A 22,581-nucleotide genomic window follows, 5' to 3' on the forward strand; every position below is an offset into this window, starting at 1 on the left:
TTGCCCGGCCGTCCCTGGGAGGCAGGCGAGGAGACTGCTGACCGCGTCCGAGCTCCAGCTTCCCCGCCCACACCTCGCTTCTGCCTCTCCCGGTTCTAAACTCCCTACCCGGACGGGCGCTGAGCCGAAACTACAACTCCCGAGAGGCCCCGCGGCCAAGGCCGCGCGAGAACTGCCGGGGCGAGAGTGGGCGGTTCCGTTCGCTCGGCTCGCGCGCAGCCAGCCGGCGCCCTCGGAAGGCCCGGGCTGCCCTCGGCGCCGCCGCTCCCGAAGGTCTCTGGGGCCAGGCGTTCGCTGTCGACAGCCCTGCACGGGGCGGCGCGGGGGCTTGGCTCGGCGCAGGCGCAGTCGGCGCGGGCTCTGCCGCGGGCTCCGGCGCGTTGACGGGGGCGGCGGCGGCCATGGACGACGAGGAGGAGACGTACCGGCTGTGGAAGATCCGCAAGACGATCATGCAGGTGCGGCTGCGCGGCTGGCGCGGGGAGGGCGGGCCTCGCTGCGCCGGGCGAGCCGGGCCGCGGCGGCTCGGGGGGGCGGCGGGAGCGGGGAGGGCGGCGGGGAGCGGGCCCCGCGGGGCTGCGGCCGGCCCGGGGAGGGGCTCAGTCGAGCTGAAGAGGGGAGGCGGCAGGCCCCGGGCGTGCCCCCGGGCGGCCCGACACGGGGCCCCCGAGCCGGGGGCGCGGGAGGAACCCTGCGGGTCAGCCGGCCTGGCCTGCCGCCCGGGGCTGTTTCCGGCCGGCGGCCGCTTCTCGGTCTCGGCCAGCAGCCTCGAGTTACTCGGGCTGATCGGGACGACCGAGAGCAGCAGCAGGCCGGCTGAGCATCCGCGCGTGCCAGCGGTTTAACCGCGCCGGGACTCGACCCAGGCAGCCGCCTGCAGCGTGCCCTTACCGCTTGGCAAAGCTGCTCTAAGAGGGGCACCAAAAGCGGCTGACCGCGCCGGGGGCCGGGGGGCTCTGCGCCGACAGTCAGGCCAGGGGCCCCCTGGGGGGAGGGGGCGGTGGGCGCGGGGCCGAGCAGCAGCTCTGACCTTCCCTCTCTCGTCTGGGGCCTCTCAGTCCGCCCGCTCAAAGCGCCCTGACTTCTGCGTCCTGGCCCTCAGCCTTTGTCCCCTTTCCCAACCAGAGTGTGCCCTGGCCTGCCCTGCGGCGCCCCTGCCACCCCTCTGCCCCCTCGTGCCCCAGACCCCGGCCATAGAGAGCTCTGCGCCGGCTTCCCAATCACAGCCTGTCCCCGAGGCTCAGGGTGGCTCTGTGCAGGAGCTCTCTGGGGGTGTGTCCTGGTCTTTGTCCCCGCTTCCCGCTTCCTGTCTGACCTCTACATGCACCTGTCGCACCGGGCCCCCAAAGCCCGTGTCATCCTCTGCAGGGGCCGCACCCGGCCCGTGCTCTTCCCGCATCCCTCGTCTGCCAGGAGCTCACTTGGCCAGTCCTCTCTGCAGCTGTGCCACGACCGTGGCTACCTGGTAACCCAGGATGAGCTGGACCAGACGCTGGAGGAGTTCAAGGCCCAGTTTGGAGACAAGCCGAGTGAGGGGCGGCCGCGGCGCACAGACCTCACGGTGCTGGTAGCCCACAATGACGACCCCACTGACCAGATGTTCGTCTTCTTCCCAGGTGAGGGCCTTGCTGGTCCGGGGTGGCTGTGTGTCTCCTAGGGGCCGCATTCTGGTAGAGCCATCCAAGGGCCTGCTCGGGTCAGCTCGCAGCAGCTGCCTGCTGAGTGACCCAGTGTCTACACCGACCCTTTTATTCTGCCCGTTCTGGGAGGAGAGCTCTTCCTCCCCACTGGGGATGATGCCATTGACCTCTGAACTTCTCTGAGCACTTTTTCCAGTTCTCTGCTGTTTCTGTCTTGATGGTTTTCTCTGTCCAGCAGGGTGATCACAGGCCTCCCGGTGGGCCCCCAGCCCCCTCCTGATGTCAGACTCACCTTTGTCCTCTCTGACCCCACATCTTCCCCTCTGTGCTTCTCATTCGCCGAAGCTCCCTCCTGCGCTGCTGCAGGGTTCTCACCCTGTCCTGGGCCCGGTACACCCCCCTCACCACACCCTTTCCTCCTTGCTCTGCCTGCTCAGTGTCCATCTGTCCTCCTCGGAGACCCGAGTGCAGGTGCCTCCTCTTCCAGGAGCCCCTCTAAGCTCCAGGTCAAGCAAAGAGCCCACCACGGGGTGTCCCAGGGCCCCTGTGTTCCTCTGTCTTGGCCCCTGCTGCCCTGAGGCGGCCTGATTGTAAAGCCCATAAAGGCTGGGAGGCCGTGTGTGTAGTGAGCACTCTGGGGGCCCAGCTCTCTGCCTAGAATCACGGGGGTAGAAAACATTTGCAGGATGGACCTAGCACGCGTAAGGCGTATTTACTGGAAGCCTTGGTGCCTAATCACGTGCCTCCCCGTGGAGCTGTCTCAGCCTCCTCAGAATCTGCCTGGTGGCAGGGCCCTTCCTGGAGTTGGACAGGGGTACGTCGTGTTCCCGAATGGGCCCCAGGACAGGACTGAGTTTCCTGCCGTGCTAGTCCACCTGGACTGTTGTAGCAGAGCCCCACGGACCGGCGGCTTCGACATCACCCTGATCCCCTCCCGGTGCTGGAGGCATGACGTCTGAGACCAGGGTGTTGGCAGGGCTGGGTCCTCCCGAGGCCTCTCTCCCTGGCGTGTAGACGGCCGTCTCCGTGTCCTCACGGGATCGTCCCTGTGTGTCTCTGTGTCCTCACACCTTAGAAGGCCACCAGTCTTGTCTGATTAAGGCCTGTCCTAACAACCTTGTTCAGATTTCATCGTCTCTTTAAAGACTTTGTTCCCAAGTACAGTCATATTCGAGGTACCGGAGGTTAAGACTTTAGCACAAGGATTTTGGGGGACACAACTCAGCCCCTGACACTGCCTGTCGGGCGAGTGAGGGTCTGAGGAGATGTGCTACACGCACGTGAAGGCCTGGCTGGGAGCCCCGCACACATCCTGGAGCTGGCAGCCAGTTGTTGACCTTCTGCTCGGCTCAGGGTCCAGTGGGTCCGGCCGTGCAGGGATGGGACCATGGTCCCTCAGGTCAGCTGACTTCACATCCCTTCTGAACATGCAGCCACCTCGGCGGCACCTAGACCAGGCGAAGTGCTTCCTCTGGGGGTTCGCAGACCTTGGAACCACTGAGGCACCGGACCAAACAGATTCACAGATCCTAGTTCCAGAGAGGATCCGTTAGGTGGGGAGGTGCAGGGGACCTTCCAGCTCCCCAGCAGATGTGGAGGAGAACCAGCACCCTGGTTCCCGTTGGGCTCGTGGGGAAACTGAGGCCCCAGGGAGAAGAGCCTGTTCCCGAGTGGCACTGGGACGCCTTGGTGAGGTAGAGCTAGGATGCAGTGTAGAGCACCGTGTGTTCTGTCCGCAGAGGAGCCTAAAGTGGGAATCAAGACCATCAAGGTGTATTGCCAGCGGATGCAGGAGGAGAACATCACCCGGGCCCTCATCGTGGTGCAGCAGGGCATGACCCCCTCCGCCAAGCAGGTGGGCGTGCGTGTGGTCCCCCCCCCCCAGGTGGGAGGTCGTGCGCCTCACGTTCCCCCTCCCCGGACCCTGCTGACAGTCTTCACCAAGGGTTGGCACGCTGCCCGCCAGCCCCTGGGGGTATCGGCCCCGTGTCCTGATGGGGCCTCAGGAGCCTGGGATCTGGGAAGGAGCGGCTCTCCCAGTGCTCTCACGGCCGATGCCTGCTGAGAGAAGCCAGAGCGGCGAGGTGGCCCGTGTGGGCACCCGCATCCCGGAGTGTGGGCTGGACAGGTCTGGGTGGAGGCTGCTGTTTGGGGTGGTGGGCGAGCGAGCGGTCTCGTCCCTGTGCAGAGTTCTCGCAGTCCCACCAGCACAGGGACAGCCCCGGGAGCGTTTTGTCAGAGGTCACTGTGACACCAGGCTGAGACCTTGGAAGCGTGTCGGGGCGGGCGGGCTCTTCCTCCTCGAGAAGCCCCGCTGACCGGCGGTGGGATTTCCTGATTTATGACGCGTGGCACCTTACTGAAGTGTGGAAGTAAGCCCTCTTTGGCCGCCAGCCCACCATCAGCCTCTGGGGAGGAAGTGGGGTGGCATCATGTTGGTCCTTGGCCATGCATGAGGGTCGGCCTCTCTTCCAGTCCCTGGTAGACATGGCCCCCAAGTACATCCTGGAGCAGTTTCTGCAGCAGGAGCTACTCATCAACATCACGGAGCACGAGGTAGGGGGCTGCTGGGGGACGGCAGAGGTGTGGCCCCCGGCAGATCGTAGGAGGCAGATGGGGATGTGTCCGGGCACTGGTGCTCCCTGTTTGGGGGTGAAGATCTCCCAAGGAAGTAGAGCGGGGGTCTCCGAGTGTGGCCCTGGGTGGGAAGCAGCAGCATCGCCTGCGAACCTGCCACGAGTCAGGAAGCTGGGGGGCAGGGGGGTGGAATCTGCTGCCCCAGGGGTCCCCAGATTGTGCCCCACGGCCCATCTGCATGAGCTGCAGGCTCTAGTCCCTCATCCACGTGTGGAGCCAGGAGCAGGGCGGGACTGCAGCCAGGGCCTCTGTGACGTCCCTGAGCGCCTTGGGTGGGCGGTTCACGCCAAGGAAACAGCCTGCGGCCCGCCCTGCTCCCCTTTTCTGTGTGGGGGTACGGTGGGGTCTCTCGTACCCCTGGAGACTCAGCTTCTCCTCTTGGCAGCTGGTCCCAGAGCACGTCGTTATGACCAAGGAGGAGGTGACCGAGCTGCTGGCCCGGTAGTATCCTTTCGGCCCCTGCCCTGGCCCCTCTCCTCCCCTCCCACCCGCACACTCTTACTCGCACCCCAGCCAGTGGAGCCTGGGTTTTTCCCTGACTGAGCTTCTCAGTAAACTCCGAGAGAACCAGCTGCCCAGGATCCAGGCCGGAGACCCGGTGGCCCGCTACTTCGGGATAAAGCGCGGGCAGGTGAGACGTTCCACCCCAGCCCCCTCTAGAGCCAGGGCCTCGCTTACGCCGGCTCCTCGCCCAGGCCCAGGGTCCACTGTGAGGCCCCGCCCCAGCCCCTGCTTTCATGTGTCCACAGGTGGTAAAGATCATCCGGCCCAGTGAGACCGCAGGGAGGTACATCACCTATCGGCTGGTGCAGTAGCCGCCGGGCTCACAGGTGAGATGTGCGCTGTGGCCACGGGGCCCGACGGGACGGGGGTGGGGGGCTCTCCCTTTTGGGGTGCAGGAAGGGCCCATCCAGGAGTGAGCCCCGTCTTCCCATTCCCCCCCAGTCCTCTGTGTCACCTCCTGGGGGGCCTTGTCGGCAGCCCCACTTCCCGCTCGGCTGGTCTCACCTCACACAACAGATGTAACACGTGGTCGTCCTTCCTTCTCTCTCCCGCCCTGCGGCCTGGAGACAGATGGGGCTGTGGCCACCGCCGCCGCCCCCCAGGAGCCCCACCACTGCTGCTCTGGACCCCGGGGCGACCTCCCCTGGATGCTGAGCCCCACCCTGGACCCTGCGTGACCGTGCCTCTGGAGGGGACAGGATGCCACGGGGAGGCCTGCAGCAGCCGGCGACCCACAGCAGTCCTGGCTCAAGTCTCCGGCCAGCCCCCACCCCTGAGGCCGTCTGAGCACACCCGGGGGAGCAGGGAGCGAGTTACTATTTGATGCTGGGTGTTTTTAAAAATTAAAAGTATTTGTGCAAGTAAAGCGGCTTATCTGGAGAAGCAAGGCAGAATGACAGGCTTGCAGTGAGTGGCCTTGCTCGAGGCTCTAGACCCTGGGCCTGCCCCGCCCCCCAGGGTGGCCGTGTCCAGGCACGTCCCTGTCCAGTCTTTGGTGGGGGTGGGCAGCGTGGGGCGGGGCAGGGCTGCTGGGCTGCTCTCAGCTCTGTTCCCGGTGTTTTCCTTGCATCAGGGTTTGTGGTCAGGTTATGCAGTTTCCCCATTAGTGTCTAGTTTCAGAAGGCCTTCCTGGTTCGGGTTAAAAGGTTTGCTTTTCTTTTCGTTTTAACAACGGCTTTATTGAGACCTAGTTCACGTACCACGGCGTATGCATTGGCAGCACACCACTCGGTGGCTTTTAGACCTTGTCATCACCCCGAAAGAAACCCCGTCCCCATCAGCCGTCACCCCTCCCCAGCCCCCACCCCCACGAGCCCCCTTCCCGTCCGCGGACGAGTCTGCTCCGGACGTGTTACCCACGTGGACTCACACCCCGCGTGGCCTTGCGTGTCCGGTTCCCTCCCTGAGCGTCGTGGGGTCAGGGTCCGTCCCCGGGGCCGCGTGTGTGGGCGCCTCACTCCTGTCCGCGGCCGCGGGACGCTCCGGTGCGTGGGGGATGTGCTGTGTGTTACGTGTCCAGCTGCGCACCCCCACATTCTACTTAACCCATTTACCCTCCGCGGACACTGGGTTCATCCGTTTTCGGCAGCGACTTGTGAATGACGTTGCCGTGGGCGTTCGTGTACACGTTTTGTCTCGACGTGTGTTTTCATTTTTTCCGGGTGTGTATCTAGCCGTAGGATTGCTGGGTCGTGCGGAAGCGGGTCACCGGGTGGAGAAACTGCCAGGCTGTTTGGCGGCCCGTGTCAGACCCGCACGGCCTTGGCAGCGCTCGCTGCGGTGAGGTCGGCCTCGCTGTGCGTGGGATGCCTTCTCCCTGATGACTAACCACGTGAGCTGTTCTCTTGGCTCAGAGGCCACATGCATGTCGTCTGTGCAGGAAGGTCTGCCTGCCCTTCACGTGCCGTGTAGTTGGGCTGCGCGTGTCCCTGTCGCTCCCGGCACGCAGCCACGGGTGTGCATGTGTGTCTCTCATCACATACACACTTGGCGGAGGTGTGTTCTGTGATTTAGATTTCTCAAAAATCTGTTCATAAGTTTGGTGCATTTACACGTGGCCTTAAATTCTGCGATGGACTCCTGGGCCCAGTGTGACACAGGGATGCACTTTCCCCTTGGACAGACCGGGCTCTCGATGCCTTGTAGGATGGCCAGTGGGTCCTCCTGTGCATGCACACAGGTCCTCTCCCACGGATCCATCCACCTGTGAAAAGTAGAGCTTGTCCCCTGCCCCCCCAAATACACATGCGCTGTTTTCCAGAGTCAGCTTGTCCAAAGTAAGCCAGACCCCAGGAGGTCCCCGGAGGAGTCCCGTCCACACAGAGAGGAGAGGGTGGGAGCCAGGGCTGGGGCAGGGGGTGGGGAGTCCGTGCTTCACGGGGACAGAGTCTCCGTGTGGGGAGATGGAACGTTCTGGAGACGGAGGGTGGGGGTGGGGAGTCCGTGCTTCACGGGGACAGAGTCTCCGTGTGGGGAGATGGAACGTTCTGGAGACGGAGGGTGGGGGTGGGGAGTCCGTGCTTCACGGGGACAGAGTCTCCGTGTGGGGAGATGGAACGTTCTGGAGACGGAGGGTGGGGGTGGGGAGTCCGTGCTTCACGGGGACAGAGTCTCCGTGTGGGGAGATGGAACGTTCTGGAGACGGAGGGTGGGGGTGGGGAGTCCGTGCTTTGTGGGGACAGAGTCTTAGTTTACGGAGATGGAACGTTCTGGAGACGGAGGGTGGGGGTGGGGAGTCTGTGCTTCGTGGGGACAGAGTCTCCATGTGGGGAGATGGAACGTTCTGGAGACAGAGGGTGGGGGTGGGGAGTCCGTGCTTCACGGGGACAGAGTCTCCGTGTGGGGAGATGGAACGTTCTGGAGACGGAGGGTGGGGGTGGTCGCAGGACAGGGTGAGTGCGCTTCACGCTGCTGAGCTGTGCACTTAGAGACTCCTCGCGTGGCTCGACTTCGTAGTCAGATACGTTCTCACACAGCTTTGCACGTTTATTTACAAACACAAAGAACAATTAAAACCCCACTGTGAGGAAAAAAGACCAATAACCAAATTTTTTTACTGTGGTTGTATTTCCAGCTCTGGGCCAGATGGTCCCTGTTGTACTTTGGGCAGCGGGGGCCACAGGCAGGGCGGAAACGCGTGGACATGGCCGTGTGCTGTTAGTCAGCGCTGGGTCGCTGTTTGCTGGCTCGGTGACCTCCTTTTCCGGATCTTTCTCAGCTGCTGCAGAGCGTTCTGTCTGGGACTGATGCTGCTCAACTGAGCCGGGGGGTGGGCTGCAGGTTTCGGGGGCCGGCCCCTCTCGCCAGCCGTTTATGTCCTGATGGGTGTGAATTCCATCTAGTTTTTCACAGCAAATGAGAGGTTGGGTCTTGCCGCTGCTGAGCCGACCTTGAGCCTCCAAGATCCGTGCAGCCGGGGTGAGGGGTCAGTCAGAGGAATTGGGGAGGGTCCTCGGCCGCCGCTGGCTGGGGGTTCACTTTGCTGCCCCTCAAGGTGGCCACGGCCCTGAGGCTGCTCAGTGTAAAGGAGATTTGCACTTCAGGTGCTCGGCCCGGCCACATTCCGGGGCTTAGTAGCCACGTGGGGCTGGTGGCCGTCAGCCCGACAGCCGGAATGGACGGCGTTTCTGGAAGGTTCCACCAAGCAGCGCTGGGCCAGACGTTTCTAGGAAGTGCTTATTTGACGCCTGTGTGTGCACAGCCCTCCTCGAAGGTCCCTAACTGGGCTGTTTTACTGGAATTTCTCTTCCTGCGAGTCGTCGCCAGCGAGGCACCGAGGAGATGCTAAGTCGACTGCGGCCCCCTCCCACACCACCAGACAAGATGGGCTCAGATTTAAAACTTTATTTTAAGCAAAATAAATGTGCATTTGAAAATCTACGTTGTGACCCAGGACAGACCTCACCGCGTGCCTACACCCTCCGGGGCCCGACGCTGCCTCCTGGCCCCTGCCATCTGGCTTCCAGCGTGGCCTCCGTGGTGGCCCAGTGGCCGGTGGGGTGGCTGGCCCCGAGGTCAGGGCCACTCAGCAGGGGCGTACGTGGCTTCTCTGTCCACATGGCCCCCAGCACGCAGGCAAACACGGGGCAGGCCTCAGCCTCACCCCATGCTCCCGGAAGCTTCTGGAAAAGGCAGCCAGCAGTGTCCTCGGTGCATTGGGCTTGGAGCAGGCCTCGCGGGGCCTGGACATCCACGGGGACTGGACACGCAGGGCCCCAGCTAGACACACTCCGGCTGCCTCTCCTGGCCTGAGCCTGCTTCGACCCGCCCACCGCGGAGCCTCATGGCGGGCAGCCGGACCTCGGCCGTGTTGTTGCATTGGTTGGTGTTGTACTCGGAAAGCTGCTGGGCCAGGCCCTCCCCGGCCCCGGCCGCGGCCCCCAGCTGCTCCTCACTGCTGCTGCGGCTGCCCCGGCCCTCCTCCACGCTGGCCTCGCTGCCCGGCTTCTCCGGGAAACTGAGGCGGTGCACGGCGCCCCCGTCCGCTGGGGACGGCAGGTCTGAGGCCTCCTCCGCCTCGGAGTCGGAGTCATTGGAGGCCACCTGGGGTTCTGGGAGGTCAGGAAAGGCGGGAGGCGCGGGCGGGGGGAGACGGGACAGACGACGTGTCGTGACCAGGAGGGCCCTGGGGCCCACCGCCTGACATGCTGCCACCCTCACCAGGCCCGGCTCCCTGCCCCGGCGCCGCCCGCCCACAGCCAGAGGGGCAGACTCCGCGCACGGGGCGCACGGGGCTGCTGCCGTGTGCAGGGTACCCCCTCTGTGTCTACAGAGCACCTCAGAAAGGCATCTATCTCCTGGCTGGTATTTGCGGCAGGTCAGACAAGCTCTCTCCGTGGGAGACAAACCCCCAGCCGCGCGGCGCCCAGGGACACCGCCCAGCAGCCTGCCTGGCCGTCCCCACCGCTCACCTGGGCCCCCGTCCGCGGCCTCCTCCTGCAGGGGGAGGGCGGCCCCCGCACTCGCCTCTGGGTGCGCCATCTGCACCGCGGCCTCAGCCCGCTGCACGTACGTGCCGTCCTGCAGGTGGCAGAACAGGGCTCGGGGAGGGCCCGGGACTCGGGCCCATCCCTAGCTCTGTCCTCAGTGTGAATTGACTAAAAACTGAAAAAGCCTAAACCTTGTTAGCACCCTGTGCAAGCGTACATGTGATGACACCGAATCCCGTGCCGCGCACGGGCTGTTCTTGTCCCCCTGGGGCAGCAGGCCGGGCCCCGCGTGGACGCCAGCGTGTCCGGCCGCCCCTGCACACCCACAGGCCCCTGGAGAGGGAGGACAGGCCCTCCACGGGGACTGGAGCATGAGCGAGGTGCTGGGAAACCAAGCACGCAGAGCTTGTGGAAGTGAGAACCGGTGGCCCCGCAGCCGGGCAAAGTGGCAGGTGGACCCCGGGGGGCAGCACGCGAGCCCGAGCCTGAGGATGTGCTGGAGGAGCAGGATGGGCTGGGCTCCAGAGGCAGGTGGGGGAGGTGCGGCCGCAGGGCCTTTGCACCGGCAGTGGAGCTCCCCCAGAGTTGAGCCCCCCTCGTCGGTTCTTTGCTTAGAAATGCCTCCGAGAGGGGCACCTGGGTGGCTCAGTCGTTGAGCATCTCTGCCTTGGGCTCGGGTCAGGGTCCCGGGGTCCCGAGATCGAGCCCCGCATCGGGCTCCCTGCTCAGCGGGAAGCCTGCTTCTCCCTCTCTCACTCCCCCTGCTTGTGTTCCCCCTCACACTGTGTCTCTCTCTGTCAAATGAATAATAAATAAAATCTTAAAAAAAAAAAAAAAGATATCCAGTCATGTCATTTAACAAAACTCTTACAGCTGACATAAAATGGGGCCCTGCAGCGCACAATTAGAAAATCCATGTTCTGGAGTGCCTGAGTGGCTCAGTCCTTAAGCGTCTGCCTTCGGCTCGAGTCAGGGTCCCGGGGTCCTGGGATCGAGCCCCGCATTGGGCTCCCTGCTCGGCGGGAAGCCTGCTTCTCCCTCTGCTGCTCCCCCTGCTCATGCTCTCTGTCAAATAAATAAATCTTTAAAAAAATAAAATTCAAGGGCGCCTGGGTGGCTCAGTTGGTTAAGCAACTGCCTTCGGCTCAGGTCATGATCCCAGGGTCCTGGGATCAAGCCCGGCATCGGGCTCCCTGCTCAGCGGGGAGCCTGCCTCTCCCTCTCCCACTCCCCCTGCTTGTGTTCCCTCTCTTGCTGTGTCTCTCTCTGTCAAATGAATAAATGGAGTTTAAAAAAAAAAAATGCCTCCGAGGCCCCTCCTGACCACCCTGCTGAAACCAGGGCTCTTGGTCCCGGCCCCCCTGGAGTGGGCAGCCCTGGGCCCCGCCACCACCCTCACCTGGCCCCCAGGCACCTCCTCGGGCTCCTCCTCGAAGATCAGGCCATAGTGGGCAATGAGGGTCTCCACGACGCGGGCCTGGTGGGGGTAGTCGACCAGGGAGGACAGGGACACGGTGGCCTCGGTGGGCCTTGGCCGCAGCAGCGTGGGTCCAAACACAATGCCCAGGTTCCCTGGAGTCATCTTGTTGTCCTGCTCGACCTCCACGATCCTAGGGGTCACGCGGACTCAGGAGCAGGCATGAGCAGACCCCCCCCGGCCCCTGCCCGCCCCGGGCCCTGACCCCCACCCCCGGCCCCTGCTCGCCCCGGCCCCTGCCCGCCCTGGCCCCTGCCCGCCCCGGGCCCTGCCCCCCACCCCGGCCCCTGCCCGTCCCGGGCCCTGCCCCCCACCCCGGCCCCTGCCCGCCCCAGGCCCCTGCCCGCCCCGGGCCCTGCCCTGCCCCCCCTCCCCCCAGGCCCCTGCCCGCCCCGGCCCTGCCCCCCACCCGGCCCCTGCCCGCCTGGGCCCTCACCTGCGCAAGTGCCGCAGCAAGTACTGCAGAGTGGCCCGGTTCTCGGGAGGCAGGTCCTGCAGGAGCTCCCGCAGCCGGCCCGCCATGGCTATGGCCGCGGCCTCGCTCTCGGCAGCGTCTGGCCGGCCCCGCGACGCCGCCTTGGCCTCTGCCTCCGCCTTCAGGTTGTCCTTGGCCAGCCCCACGAGCTCGTGGTAGAGGCGGAAGGAGAGGATAGGTTCGGGCAGCTGCGGGGTGACAGGTCGGTGGGGTCTGTGGCCCCGGCCCGGCAGCCCCACCCCTGCCCTGGCTGGCGTGCGCTCAGCCCCGGCCCCCGCCCCACCTGCCGCAGGTAGAGTTTGAGGACGTTGCTGATGTCGTGGGGCGAGGCCTGTGACAGTTCCACCAGCTCCTTGCCGTTCTCGAACGCCTGGCACAACTTCTCCACGCGCGTCTTCACCCCGTTGACGCGGTAGATGCCCTGTGGGGGCCGCCGTCAGCCCAGGTCCACGCCCGCCCCCAGGACAAGCCCCACTGCCGCCCCCGGGCGGTCACCTTGGTGTGCAGCGCCCGCTGCTCAATCTCGCAGACGCACTTCTTGATGATGAAGGGCACGCCGTCGGCCATGCTCCGGGCCGCCTGGGAGAAGTCCTGGCCGAAGAGCTGCAGGCGGCCCTGGAGTTTCTTGTGGCCACACTGGATGGCCAGTGTCTCCAGGCACTTCTTGTGGCAGGCCAGGCAGCACTGTGCGGGCGGGCGGGCGCCGAGTGAGTGAGCCCCCAGCCCCCGCCGCCTCCTCCCTGAAGCCCTCCTGACCCTCCCCTCTCCACGGGTGCCGCGCCTCTGCCTGCCACTGGGGCCTGGGTCCTCCGATGGCCTGGCCGGCCCCGCTCCAGGCCTTGGCACCGGTGCTGACCTCTGCCCGCTCTCTCTCCCCGCAGGGCCCTCGGGGTCTCCGCGTGCTCCCCCTGGCTCCCAGCTGAAGGGAGCTTGCTAGCACGCGTGCCTGGCCATCCGAGCCCCGCTCACCTCCTCGCACTCAGCGCCCTGGAAGTAGACGTAGCTGTTGCACTCCCTGCACTTGGCTGGTGTGCGCAGCTTCCGCAGCCGATGTGTGCGGGCGGCCTTGGACAGCCCCACGTTGCGGAAGGGTCCGCTGGGCACGGCCACCGGCAGCTCGGGGGCCATGCCATTGAGGGCAGCTGGGGGTGGGGCAGGCGGTCAGCCTCAGCAGGGCCGGGCCGGGCCGGGCCCCTGGCCGAGTCCAGACCCCTCCCCTTGATGTCCCGCTCAGGGCCCCTCACCCTGCTCGAAGGCTGACGCCCCTGCGCTGCCCTCCTGGTCCACCAGCTCCTCGCTGGACGACATGGTGCCGCTGGACGACATCCTCTCCAGCTTCTTAAAGTCCCCTGAGCAGGAGACGGCTGTCAGGCACCAAGCCCCGGGGCCAGACCACGGGTCAGCTGGACCCTCCCCGGAGCTGGCTCACGGCCGGTATGCCCTCCATAGCCCTGGCTGCACAGTGAGTCCCCCCCGGCCCCCAGGCCCAAGCTGACGGGTCCCTCCACCTGAGCCAGGGCTGGGGTCCAGGCTGCCGTCCGAGTCTGACATGGTCGTGGGCCACGACTTGTGCACCTGGTGTCCACGCCCACCTGCAGAAGGAGGCGTGTCCGGTGGGGGCCGAGGGGCCACGGGGAGGCCACGCCCACCCACACCCCTGCACCCCCGCCCCGCACTCACCCCTGCGCTCCTTGGCAAGTGCGCTTTCGCTGGGCCCACCTTCCTCCTCGGGGCTGCCCGTGGCCTCTACCCCCGTGGTGTCACTGACGAGGCTTCCCTTCCGGGTGCGCATGACCGGGGACCTGGAGGGACAGGACGGGGGTCACGGAAGCATCAGCATGGCCAGCCCCCCATCGGGGGGGCCGCGCCCCGGGCACGTGCAGGGGCCGTACCAGGCGTTGCTGGAGACGTGGGGCTCAAAGTCGTAGCGCACGTCGGGCTCCTCGTCCCGCTGCAGCTGGCCCACGTAGGAGGCATACTGCTGCCCTGGGTCGTAGAGCTTGCTGCTCTCACAGAGCATCTGGAAGTGCACCGGCAGCGAGGCCGTCTGCATGTGCAACATCTGGTAGTAGGAGATGGTGGCCTGCGGGCGGGGCGGGCGGGCCGGCGTGAGCCACGCGATGCGCAGCCGACCCCGCCCGGCCGGGGCGCGGGGACGCGGGCGCGCACCGACTTGATGGTCTGGTCGCTCTGCCGGATGACCTCCTGGATCTGCCGCAGCACCGTCACCTTGGTGTCCTCCAGTTCCTGCTTCTGCGTCTTGGCGTCGGCCACACAGGTCCGGTAGGTGGCCATGGCTTCCTCTGCCTAGCCGGGGGCCGGGGGGGCACACAGAGCCCTCAGCCGGGTTCGGGCCCCGGCGCCGCCAGGCCCGCCGCAGGAGCCCGGGCCACGGACAGGGGCGGGGGGCCTGCCCGCGGATGCGCCTCTGCCGGTGCTGGGATCTGCCCTCCACTGCCCCTGCCCGGCCGCGCTCACCTTGTTCTTAGCCTCCTCCTCCAGGCGCCGCCGCTTGTCCAGGGTCTTGGAGGCGGTGGCCCCGGGCCCAGTGACCGCCTGCTCCTCCTCGGCCTTGGCCGCCAGGAAGCGAGCCTTGCTGTGGTCCTCACAGCGCTGCGAGTAGCCCTGCTTGGCCTTGCGCAGGTTGGACTCCGCCTCTTGCTGCGGGCATGGGGGTGAGGACGCCGGTCCAGAGCCATCGTCCAGCTGGGCCCGGTCCCCCGGCTCCCTCGCTGACCCTCAGCCGCCCCTCAGCCGCCCACACGTGCCCACAGCCCACAGCCCACAGCGCGACCGAGGCCCTGCCCCAGGGCTGACGGCAGGAGAACAGGAGGGACGCCCGCAGTGGGACCCTGGGAGGATCCTTACAGCCCCCGAAGCAGGGACGCGAGCTCGGCGACCCGCCCAGGCCCCCACCCGCCCCCGCCAGAGTGGCAGCCACGCTTCCGTCTCTCACTTCCCCTCGTACGGGGAGAACAGTGAGGCCGCCCCGGCAGGAAGCCAGGCACCCTCAGGGTTGGCAGGAAGAGCGCTTGGTCAGAAACCCAGTGGGTATTCTGGGGGCCACACTTCGCAGCCTACACCGTCAGAGGCTTACACATAAGTGAGCTTGTACAAATACCAGGAGAAGCCGTGCAGAATATTTAAACACAGCCTCGAGTGCGTGACACAGGACCCAGGAACCATGTGAGAAAAGACAACGGCTGACGCTCACAGGCTTCCGCCCAGAAAAGCAGGCCGCAGGTAAAATCAAAAGTCAAAACAATAAACCAGTTGCCAGGGGGGCGGGGGGTCTGTAGCTCACATCAGCCAGGGCTGAGTTCTCTAATATATCAAGAGCTCTGGCAAATCAATAAGAAGTAGGCCCTCGTCCAATCCAAAGTGAGCCAAGGACAGGAAGTGAGGGTTTGGAGGAAGAAAGCAGCTGCAGCTCGGGATCGGCTCGCAGGCTCACACCCTCCCCCAGCCCGCTGGCTCGGGGCGCACGTCCGGCAGATGGGCCCAAGCGGTCACAGACACCAACAGCTCAGCAATGACCAGAACGTCCACCAGCAGGGTCTAGTGCAACGAGCCAAGCGGCCGACAGACCGGGATGAGCACGCGGCTCGCGGAAGGGGGTGTAGAAGGCCGGGAGCAGAGGAGCGAACCCTTTGGGGGGGGCGCAGGGGGAGGTGCGTTTGCTGGCTGCGCTGGAGGGAGCTGGGCCTGGAAGCCGCAGGCCCTGTTAGCAGAGCTAGACAGCAAAGATCTAGTAGCTTTGGGAAAGTCTCAAACGGAACTGCGGGAAAGAGAAACGCACGCCCCAGACCTGGGAGAGCCTGTCTCCCGCCAACCCGACCCGCTCTGGACCACGGGACATGCCCCGTCTCCCCACTCCTGCCCGCACAGCTGGGGGTGATGGGCCTGGCGTCCATCTGAGGCGGAGGCACCGTGGCCAGCCCCGTGCGGTTCCTCCTGCCCCCCCCGCCCCCACCGGCGTACCAGCTTCCTCTGGGCACGGTGCCATGACTCCTTAATCTCCTTCCTGCGCTTCTCATGCTCCAGCCGCCTCAGGTTCAGGGGCTGGGGGGACAGGCCGTGAGCAGGCCGAGGCCCTGGGACAGCCACAGCCCACCCGCCGCCCACCTGCCCGCCCACCCGCCCGCCAGCGCACCTGCATGAGGGTCTGGGTCTGCAGCGTGCTCACCCCCTGCACCATGCCATGGCCATACTCCAGGTCCTGCTCCAGGGCCAGGGAGTAGATGGACAGGAGGGGCATGTGCGGCTGTGGGGGGGAGGGCGGCGGTCACGGGGCGGGGAGGCCACACGGCCTCCCTGTCCCCGTCCCAGCTTCCCCGGCTCCCTCCACGGCCATCAGCATCCTCAGTGCAGGTGGGAGAGCCCGGCCCTTTGGTCCTGCCGGGCGGGGCTGACACGCACGCCCAGGCCCGGGGACCCCACCTCCTGCATGAAGCTCTGTCTGCAGTTGTACACGATCTTCTGCACGCCTTTGGCAAAGTCCATCTCTGCGGGGGTCGGGGAGCCGTGTGAGCGCGGGGCCGCGGGGGCTGGCCCCACCAGAGCCCGCCCGGCCGCACCTACCCAGCGCAGTCCGCTTCTCCAGGTAGCCGATGAGGTCCTTCATGTACTTGGCCATGTTCTTGGCATACTGCAGTGCGGCGTCCACACCCCCCTCACAGCGCTGCAGCAGCATGTCCACCTCCTCGGGCGCCAGGCCGCCTGCGGGGCACCCGCTTAACCCAGCCCGGCGCCCCCAGACCTCCCTCCCACCCTCGGCCCACCGCGCGAGCGCCTGCCCACGTGCCGCTCAGAGGACGCTCACCCGCATCACAGTCGTCCGCGCTGGGGGCGGCGCCCTCGCTGCCCGGTCCGTACAGGTTCTCCATGGTCTGCTCAGGAGAGACACAGGTGCGTCTGCCCCCCTGCTGGGCTCTGTTCGATGCCCCACGCAGGAGACAGCCACGGCCCCCCCACCCTGGACGGGGGAGACAGGAGGGCCCCCCGGCTCCGACCCTGGATGGGGGAGACAGGAGGGCCCCCCACCCCGACCCTGACGCCAGAGGAGACAGGAGGGCCCCCCACCCCGACCCCGACCCTGGACAGAGGAGACCGGCGGGCCCCCCACCCCGACCCCGACCCTGGACAGAGGAGACAGGAGGGCCCCCCGGCCCCGACCCTGGACGGGGGAGACAGGAGGGCCCCCCTGACCCCAACCCTGGACGGAGGAGACAGGAGGGCCCCCCACCCCAACCCCGACCCTGGACAGAGGAGACCGGAGGGCCCCCCACCCCGACCCCGACCCTGGACGGAGGAGACAGGAGGGCCCCCCCGACCCCAACCCTGGACGGAGGAGACAGGAGGGCCCCCCACCCCGACCCTGACGCCAGAGGAGACAGGAGGGCCCCCCACCCCGACCCCGACCCTGGACAGAGGAGACCGGAGGGCCCCCCACCCCAACCCCGACCCTGGACAGAGGAGACAGGAGGGCCCCCCACCCTGACCCTGGACGGGGGAGACAGGAGGGTCCCCCCGGCCCTGGCCCTGGACGGGGGAGACAGGAGGGCCCCCCGGCCCTGACCCTGGACGGGGGAGACAGGAGGGCCCCCCACCCTGACCCCGACCCCGGATGGAGGAGACAGGAGGGCCCCCCCCCCCCAGCCTGGCCCCATGCAGCATCTGGGCTCCCTGCTCACCTGGCTGGGGTCCCCAGGGGGCACTGACAGGAGAGTGCTGCTGTCCACCTCCCCCATGAGGAACTCGGACACGCTGCAGGGCAGGGAAGGGTCAGCATCAGGAGATACGCGGGCCCCGCACCCCCAGCCCCACTCCGCAGGCCCCGCGGTGCTCACGTGTTACTGAAGGAGAGAGCGATGGTCTCCAGGGCCTTCTCAAACTCCTGCTTGTCAGACTCTTTGTTGCACTCATAATGGAAGGCTGGTGGGCAGAGACAAGGACGAGGGTGCTTGGCCCACGCCGGGACGCGACCACCCCTGCCTGCAGCTAACTGAAGGGAGCCCTTAGCCCAGGAGCAGCACGAGAGCAGTTGGGTCTGTCAAATTGCTAGGCACCCTTCAAAACACGCTTCAGACGTCCCTTCCTCCAGGAAGCCCTCCCGGGGCCCCCGGGGCCCTGACTGCCGTGCCCGGGGCCGGCTGACCTCTGATCTTGGCAATGAGGGTGCCAGCAGCAGTGAGTGACTCCACGGTGTTCAGCAGCGGGTACTTGGAGATGATCTGACGCATCATACGAAGGGCCTCACCCAGGTACTCGTGGGCCAGTGGCCGGCGGGCCTCGAGGAGGTCTGCTGGGCAGAGTGGTGTGAGCAGGGAGGAAGCCCCCGGCCCCAGGGAAAGCCTGCTTGCCTCCCCCTCTGAGCTCCTGACCCCAGAGGGGAGACTGAGGCAGAGGTGGGACCCCAGGGGAGGCACCGGCCTCTCTGGGCGGCTGGCCAGGTCCACAAAGGCCGGACCATGGTTCAGGCAGTCCCTTCGGCTCAGGACACTCTTCACGTCCTTCCGGAGAGCAAACTCCTGCTTGTCCTTCAAGTTGCAGTCCTGGTGCCCTCCTCCTCCATGCAGCCCCCCAGGCCCCTTTCCTGCCACAACCTCTCAGGGCTGCTCAAGGTTCTGTCAACTGCAGAGAGGGACCCGGGGCAGGGGCGGGGCTGACGGCCAGCTGGGAGGACAGCCTTGACACCCGTGCGCCCTCGGACCCCGTGCCCCGATAGACGACAGGGTCCCGTCTCAGCACTGAGGACCCCCGCTGAGGGTCCGCACCGGGAGAGCTTGGCCCCAGCACCCCAGGCTCCCACACAATCCAGGGGCAGGCTGGGCCACGCCCCTTCCCGGGACCTTCCTTCTGCACCCACCTGCCCCGGGCAGCCCAGGTGCTCCCAGCGGGGCGGGGGGGCCCTGCACCGTCCCCCACCTTGGCGCTCACTGTTCTCGCCCCCGTCACAGTGCCGAGAACGCCAGCTACAGTCGGCTATCCTGCAGGCCCCATGACGGCCCCATGTCACAAATGAGACACCTGAGGCTCAGGGGAGGAGGCCGAGCAGAGGAAGCGCAGGACTTAACCCACATCCTCTCTTCCAGGTGGCCCTGGGTACACGGGTACACGGGTGCCCCTGCCTTGTCCCAGCCTCCCACAGGACGCCCTCGGGCTCGGCCCCGCCCAGGCCTGGCCTCCAAGGAAGTGCAGGGATCGGAAAGGAACTGAGATTAGACAGTTTCCCCAGGAAGCCGCTCTGGCCCCCCGCCCGGACCAGATAACCCTGGGGGGCTCCCACCTCCCGCCCAGCAGGGGCCAGGCCTCTGGAGAGGCCTCTGGGAGACTGAGGTCAAACCCCAGCTCAGGCCCCCCTTTGGCCGGGAGAGCCGGGGTCAGGGCCCCACGAGGGGCCTCAGTTTCCTGATCTGTAGCGCAGGCGCCTGGGGGGGCAGGTCAGAGCGCCAGGCATGGTCCTGGCACTGCGGTTTCTGGGGGGAGTGGGCAGCGGCCACAGGCTGCGCACGAGGTGCCAGGGACAAACAGGAAGCAGATGAAAATAACTCAGCAGGAAGCTGGGCTGTCAGCGCCACATGGAGGAGAAAACGGAACTGCCATCCCAAACAGGCCACTCACGCCGGCGGCTCACGTGCCGGTCCTGCCCCTTGTCCCTCCTGGATCCCTCTCCAGCCGGGCCCCGGGGCTCCGGCGTGCCCTGCCTCTGCTCTACCATTCTCTATGGCTACCCGTGGCCCTCAGGAGAACGGCTGGGCTCCCTCAGCCCACTGTTCTGATGCCTTCAGCTTCACGCACTTCCTACACCAGTGACGCCCCAAAACTTGTTCCCCCAAATGCATCTCCATTTTATGTTTCTGAGCCTGTACACGTGATGTTCCCTCCGCCTCAGCGCCTTTCTCTGCTCCTGGCCTCCGAGCTCCTCATCCCTCAGAGCCCTGGCTGCCATGCATCGCCTCCTGAGCCTGCCTGCTTCCCTCCCTCCACCCTGCCTTGAGCCCGCAGGCTCTGAGATCTCTGCGTCGGCTCTGCCTGCCACCCAGGCCTCAGTGTCCCTGCCGCTTCTCACCGTCGCTCAGGACACACTCCTTGAGCTTCTCAAGCGCCTTGGCAAAGCGGCCCACGTCAGTCAGCAGCTGGGAGATGTCCTCCACGGTGTCGGGGCAGGGCCCCTCGATGGGGAGCTCGGCCGGGCTGGCTGTGCTCAGCGGGCTGCGATGACCCCGGCCCAGCGTCCAGGAACTGGCGCCGGACAGCGGGAAGCCAGCCGCGCTGGCATGGCGGCTCAGGCTGGTGGGCCGTTTGAGGGTGCCCGTGGCCTTGGCACTTGAGACTGCACTTGGTGGCTCCAGGCTGGGTCCAAGGGACCCCGTATCAGCCCCATCTTTCCTGGGCAGCTCCTGGGGGGGTGGGGGGGCGAGCTGGTGACCCGGTGTTCCAGCCCAGGCACGGCCTCAGTTTCCCCAGAAATGAAGTGGGGGCTCTGCAAGGTCTTCGGCCTGACCCCACAGGGATCAAAGTTCAGAGGTCAGAGGGCCGAGATTTGGTGCCTGCCCCGCCCACACCTGTTACCCAACATCCTCTTCCCCAGAGCTTTCACAAACAACGGTCTCTGCCCAAACCACAGCCAGGGGTGGGGCCTGTGAGGGTGCGGGGGAGGGGCACCCCACTTCCTGGTGGAGTCTGGAGGGCCAGAGGGGGTCCTCAGCCCTTGTGGCCCCCTCCAGGCTGTGCAGACACCCCTACTCCCTGGTGAAGACACTTCTGTCGATTCCCGTACCCCTAAGAGTCCTGTAGACCCCCAAGCTCCACAGACACCCCCAGGCCTTGTAGATAGCCCCAAACCTTGTAGCCCTCCAGACCCCAGAGATGGCCCCCAGGCCCTGCACCCAAGGGTCCTGTTTCGTGCCCTGCTGCCCTATAAACCTTCGGCCACGTAGCCGAGCTATAGCTCTCACCTCCGACGGCACCGCTGCCCCCAGATTCCCTGACCACCGCCCTGTGGTCCCAGACCCAAGGCCGCCCCCACCCTGGCACCCTCCCACCCCCTCCCTCAGCCCCACAAGCCAGCCCTGGTCGGCGGGGAGGGATGCGGTGGTCAGCCCCAAGGGCTCCTACCGTGAGCTGAACGTCAGGGTCCCAGCCTGTCCTGCGTGGCCCATGCCGTCCAGCCCAGTAGGGGCTGTAGCTTGTGTGAGCCCCCCGCCGCCAGCCCAGCATCGAGCCGCTGGGTCCTGGGCCCCCAGCACACGGCACACCCCTACGCCCCTGCCGCCTGGGTGTTTCTCCAAGGTCCCCGCCCGCACTCACTCCACAGAGAGGCTCACTCACCCCCGCGGGCTGTGGGCTGGGGCTTCCCGCCCGGTTCTTTTTCGAGATGGAAGGGGTTTTCATGAGCTCCCGCTTCTTCCTGGAGAACATGGTGGGGCCTGGGGCCAGTGGCCCGAGATAGGCGGGCTGGGGTCTGGCAGGCTGGGGGTCTCAAGCCTGCAGCTCTCGATAGTGGCTGCCTCAGGCCCACATTGTTGCTGGCCACCCCCTCCCCAGCTGTCAGGCCCACGTGACGGGCCCGGCCCTCATTGGCGGGCCCTCCCCCCCCCACAGGAAAAGGCCTCCGGAGGGAGGCAGTGCCGGGGACTGGTGACACAGACCTGCCCCCCACCCTCCCGGGCCTCAGCCTGCCCCTCCACACAGCGGGCTTGAAGGTGGGGTCCCGGGTCCCACCCCCAGCTCGGCTCTCAGGAGCTCTGCGCGTGCGCTGGCCCTGGCTCCCCGGCACATGGCGGGGGCACACGGCGGCAGACGGCAGGGGTGCAGACCCTCAGTCGGATGCACCCAGATGCCGCCGAGTGCAGGATGACATGCAGGGACCCGGACAGGTGCACAGATGGCAGGAAGCTCGCCCGTGGAACGGACAAGCCAGAGTTGCTCTCTCAGACCCTGGGCATGGACACCTGCTATCCAGCCTCCCCCACCCCCCCATCCCCCTTCCTCTGGTGAGCTGATGGCACAGGGCACGGCAGGCCACCGCCCCCCAGCCCTGTGCCCACAGTCCAGGGACACACACACGGACCACCAGGCACGCCAGGCAGCAGGACTGTGGGAGGCACGGTGGGAGTCATGCCTTCGGCCACCACTCACCAGCAAGAGCTGGGGCCTCCATGGTGCATAGGGACCCCTGCCTCCTCCTCTCCTCCCACAACCACCTCCTCTCTTCGTCAGAGCCCCTTCTCCCCGATTCTTCTCCTTACTTCTGGAGTCCCACCCCCATCCCCAAACCCCGACCCCTTTACCCTCCCTAACACTGCCCCCCACTAACCTCTGCTGGGAGGGGCGGATCTCCAGGGTACAGGGCCCGCAGACCACAGCCCCGGGTGCCAAAGCCAGCTCTCCAGGCCCAGGTCCATCCACAGACCCAGCTGAGAAGTCCCTTGAGGGTCCTTTGCCCACCACTCATTGCTCTGGAGCCAGGCTTCAGGCGGTGAGGGCTGGCTGGCAGGCTTCTGGTCAGGAGGCCTGGGGTCTGTGCCACTCCCCCTGGGCTCCTCCAAGCCGCTCAGAACATTCCCAAGCCTTGACCTCATGCCCACTTCATGACCAGGCACTCATAGGTACCACCCTGAGCGGCCAGACCCACGTGGGTGTCCAGGCTCTTAGGAAGTCCCCGAGTGCATGTGAGACCCCCCAGTGCCCAGCCCAGCACAGAGGCCCTCATGTGAGCTGGGGGTCCGGCCAGACTCTCACGTGCACACACTCAGGGAGGCGGGGGAGGAGAGCCGTGTTTGGCACGCACGCACGCATGGACACAGTTTCACGCCACGAGTTCTCTTTATTATTTCCTCCAGGGCAACGGATCCTCGGAGAGCCTGGGTCCCGGCTCTGCCCCCCTGCCCTCCCAGCATCTCCCACCGACCCCTC

The 22,581-nt window shown here is 66.3% G+C and overlaps 2 protein-coding genes across 11 annotated transcripts; one reads left to right on the forward strand and one right to left on the reverse strand.

Moving 5' to 3' along the window:
- The first annotated feature begins 241 nt into the window (after positions 1–241).
- POLR2E (RNA polymerase II, I and III subunit E) lies at positions 242–5,646 on the forward strand. The gene is made up of 8 exons (XM_045863496.3): positions 242–458; positions 1,442–1,616; positions 3,380–3,495; positions 4,116–4,196; positions 4,663–4,721; positions 4,830–4,908; positions 5,027–5,107; positions 5,352–5,646. Exons 1-7 carry the CDS (start codon positions 402–404, stop codon positions 5,090–5,092), a joined length of 633 nt encoding a protein of 210 aa, XP_045719452.1. The 5' UTR covers positions 242–401; the 3' UTR covers positions 5,093–5,107; positions 5,352–5,646.
- Positions 5,647–8,609: 2,963 nt separating this feature from the next.
- Positions 8,610–22,573, reverse strand: ARHGAP45 (Rho GTPase activating protein 45). 10 transcript variants are annotated; one of them, XM_064573714.1, is made up of 23 exons: positions 21,983–22,573; positions 19,733–20,063; positions 17,819–17,962; positions 17,511–17,595; positions 17,355–17,427; positions 16,484–16,550; positions 16,243–16,380; positions 16,102–16,166; positions 15,815–15,925; positions 15,643–15,723; positions 14,140–14,322; positions 13,831–13,968; positions 13,554–13,744; positions 13,342–13,463; positions 13,170–13,253; positions 12,906–13,010; positions 12,631–12,803; positions 12,157–12,345; positions 11,945–12,082; positions 11,623–11,849; positions 11,109–11,319; positions 9,692–9,800; positions 8,610–9,331 (listed from the first exon to the last, which is right to left on the reverse strand). In XM_064573714.1, exons 1-23 carry the CDS (start codon positions 22,118–22,120, stop codon positions 9,000–9,002), a joined length of 3,435 nt encoding a protein of 1,144 aa, XP_064429784.1. In that variant the 5' UTR covers positions 22,121–22,573; the 3' UTR covers positions 8,610–8,999. The 10 variants fall into 10 exon arrangements, with proteins under 10 accessions (XP_064429784.1, XP_045719453.2, XP_064429775.1 ...); XM_045863497.3 differs by lacking the exon at positions 21,983–22,573 and adding an exon at positions 20,782–21,273; XM_064573705.1 differs by lacking the exon at positions 21,983–22,573 and adding an exon at positions 20,782–21,272 and having other exon boundaries at positions 11,124–11,319.
- Between the last annotated feature and the right edge of the window lie 8 nt (positions 22,574–22,581).

This window comes from Mirounga angustirostris, unplaced genomic scaffold (genome assembly GCF_029215605.1).
Source record: "Mirounga angustirostris isolate CCGP_5_RB_7025 unplaced genomic scaffold, mMirAng1.0.hap1 SCAF_1, whole genome shotgun sequence".
Taxonomy (NCBI): Eukaryota; Metazoa; Chordata; class Mammalia; order Carnivora; family Phocidae; genus Mirounga; species Mirounga angustirostris.

Coding starts and splice junctions, on each gene's coding strand:
- ARHGAP45 (XM_064573676.1), bottom strand. CDS start 21,084: ATGTTCTCCAGGAAGAAGCGGGAGCTCATGAAAACCCCTTCCATCTCG. Junction 16,551..17,354: donor CCCCTGGGGACCCCAGCCAG/GTGAGCAGGGAG, acceptor TCTCCTGAGCAG/ACCATGGAGAACCTGTACGG. Junction 16,167..16,242: donor GGAGAAGCGGACTGCGCTGG/GTAGGTGCGGCC, acceptor CGACCCCCGCAG/AGATGGACTTTGCCAAAGGC.
- POLR2E (XM_045863496.3), top strand. CDS start 402: ATGGACGACGAGGAGGAGACGTACCGGCTGTGGAAGATCCGCAAGACG. Junction 3,496..4,115: donor TGACCCCCTCCGCCAAGCAG/GTGGGCGTGCGT, acceptor CCTCTCTTCCAG/TCCCTGGTAGACATGGCCCC. Junction 4,722..4,829: donor ACCGAGCTGCTGGCCCGGTA/GTATCCTTTCGG, acceptor TGAGCTTCTCAG/TAAACTCCGAGAGAACCAGC.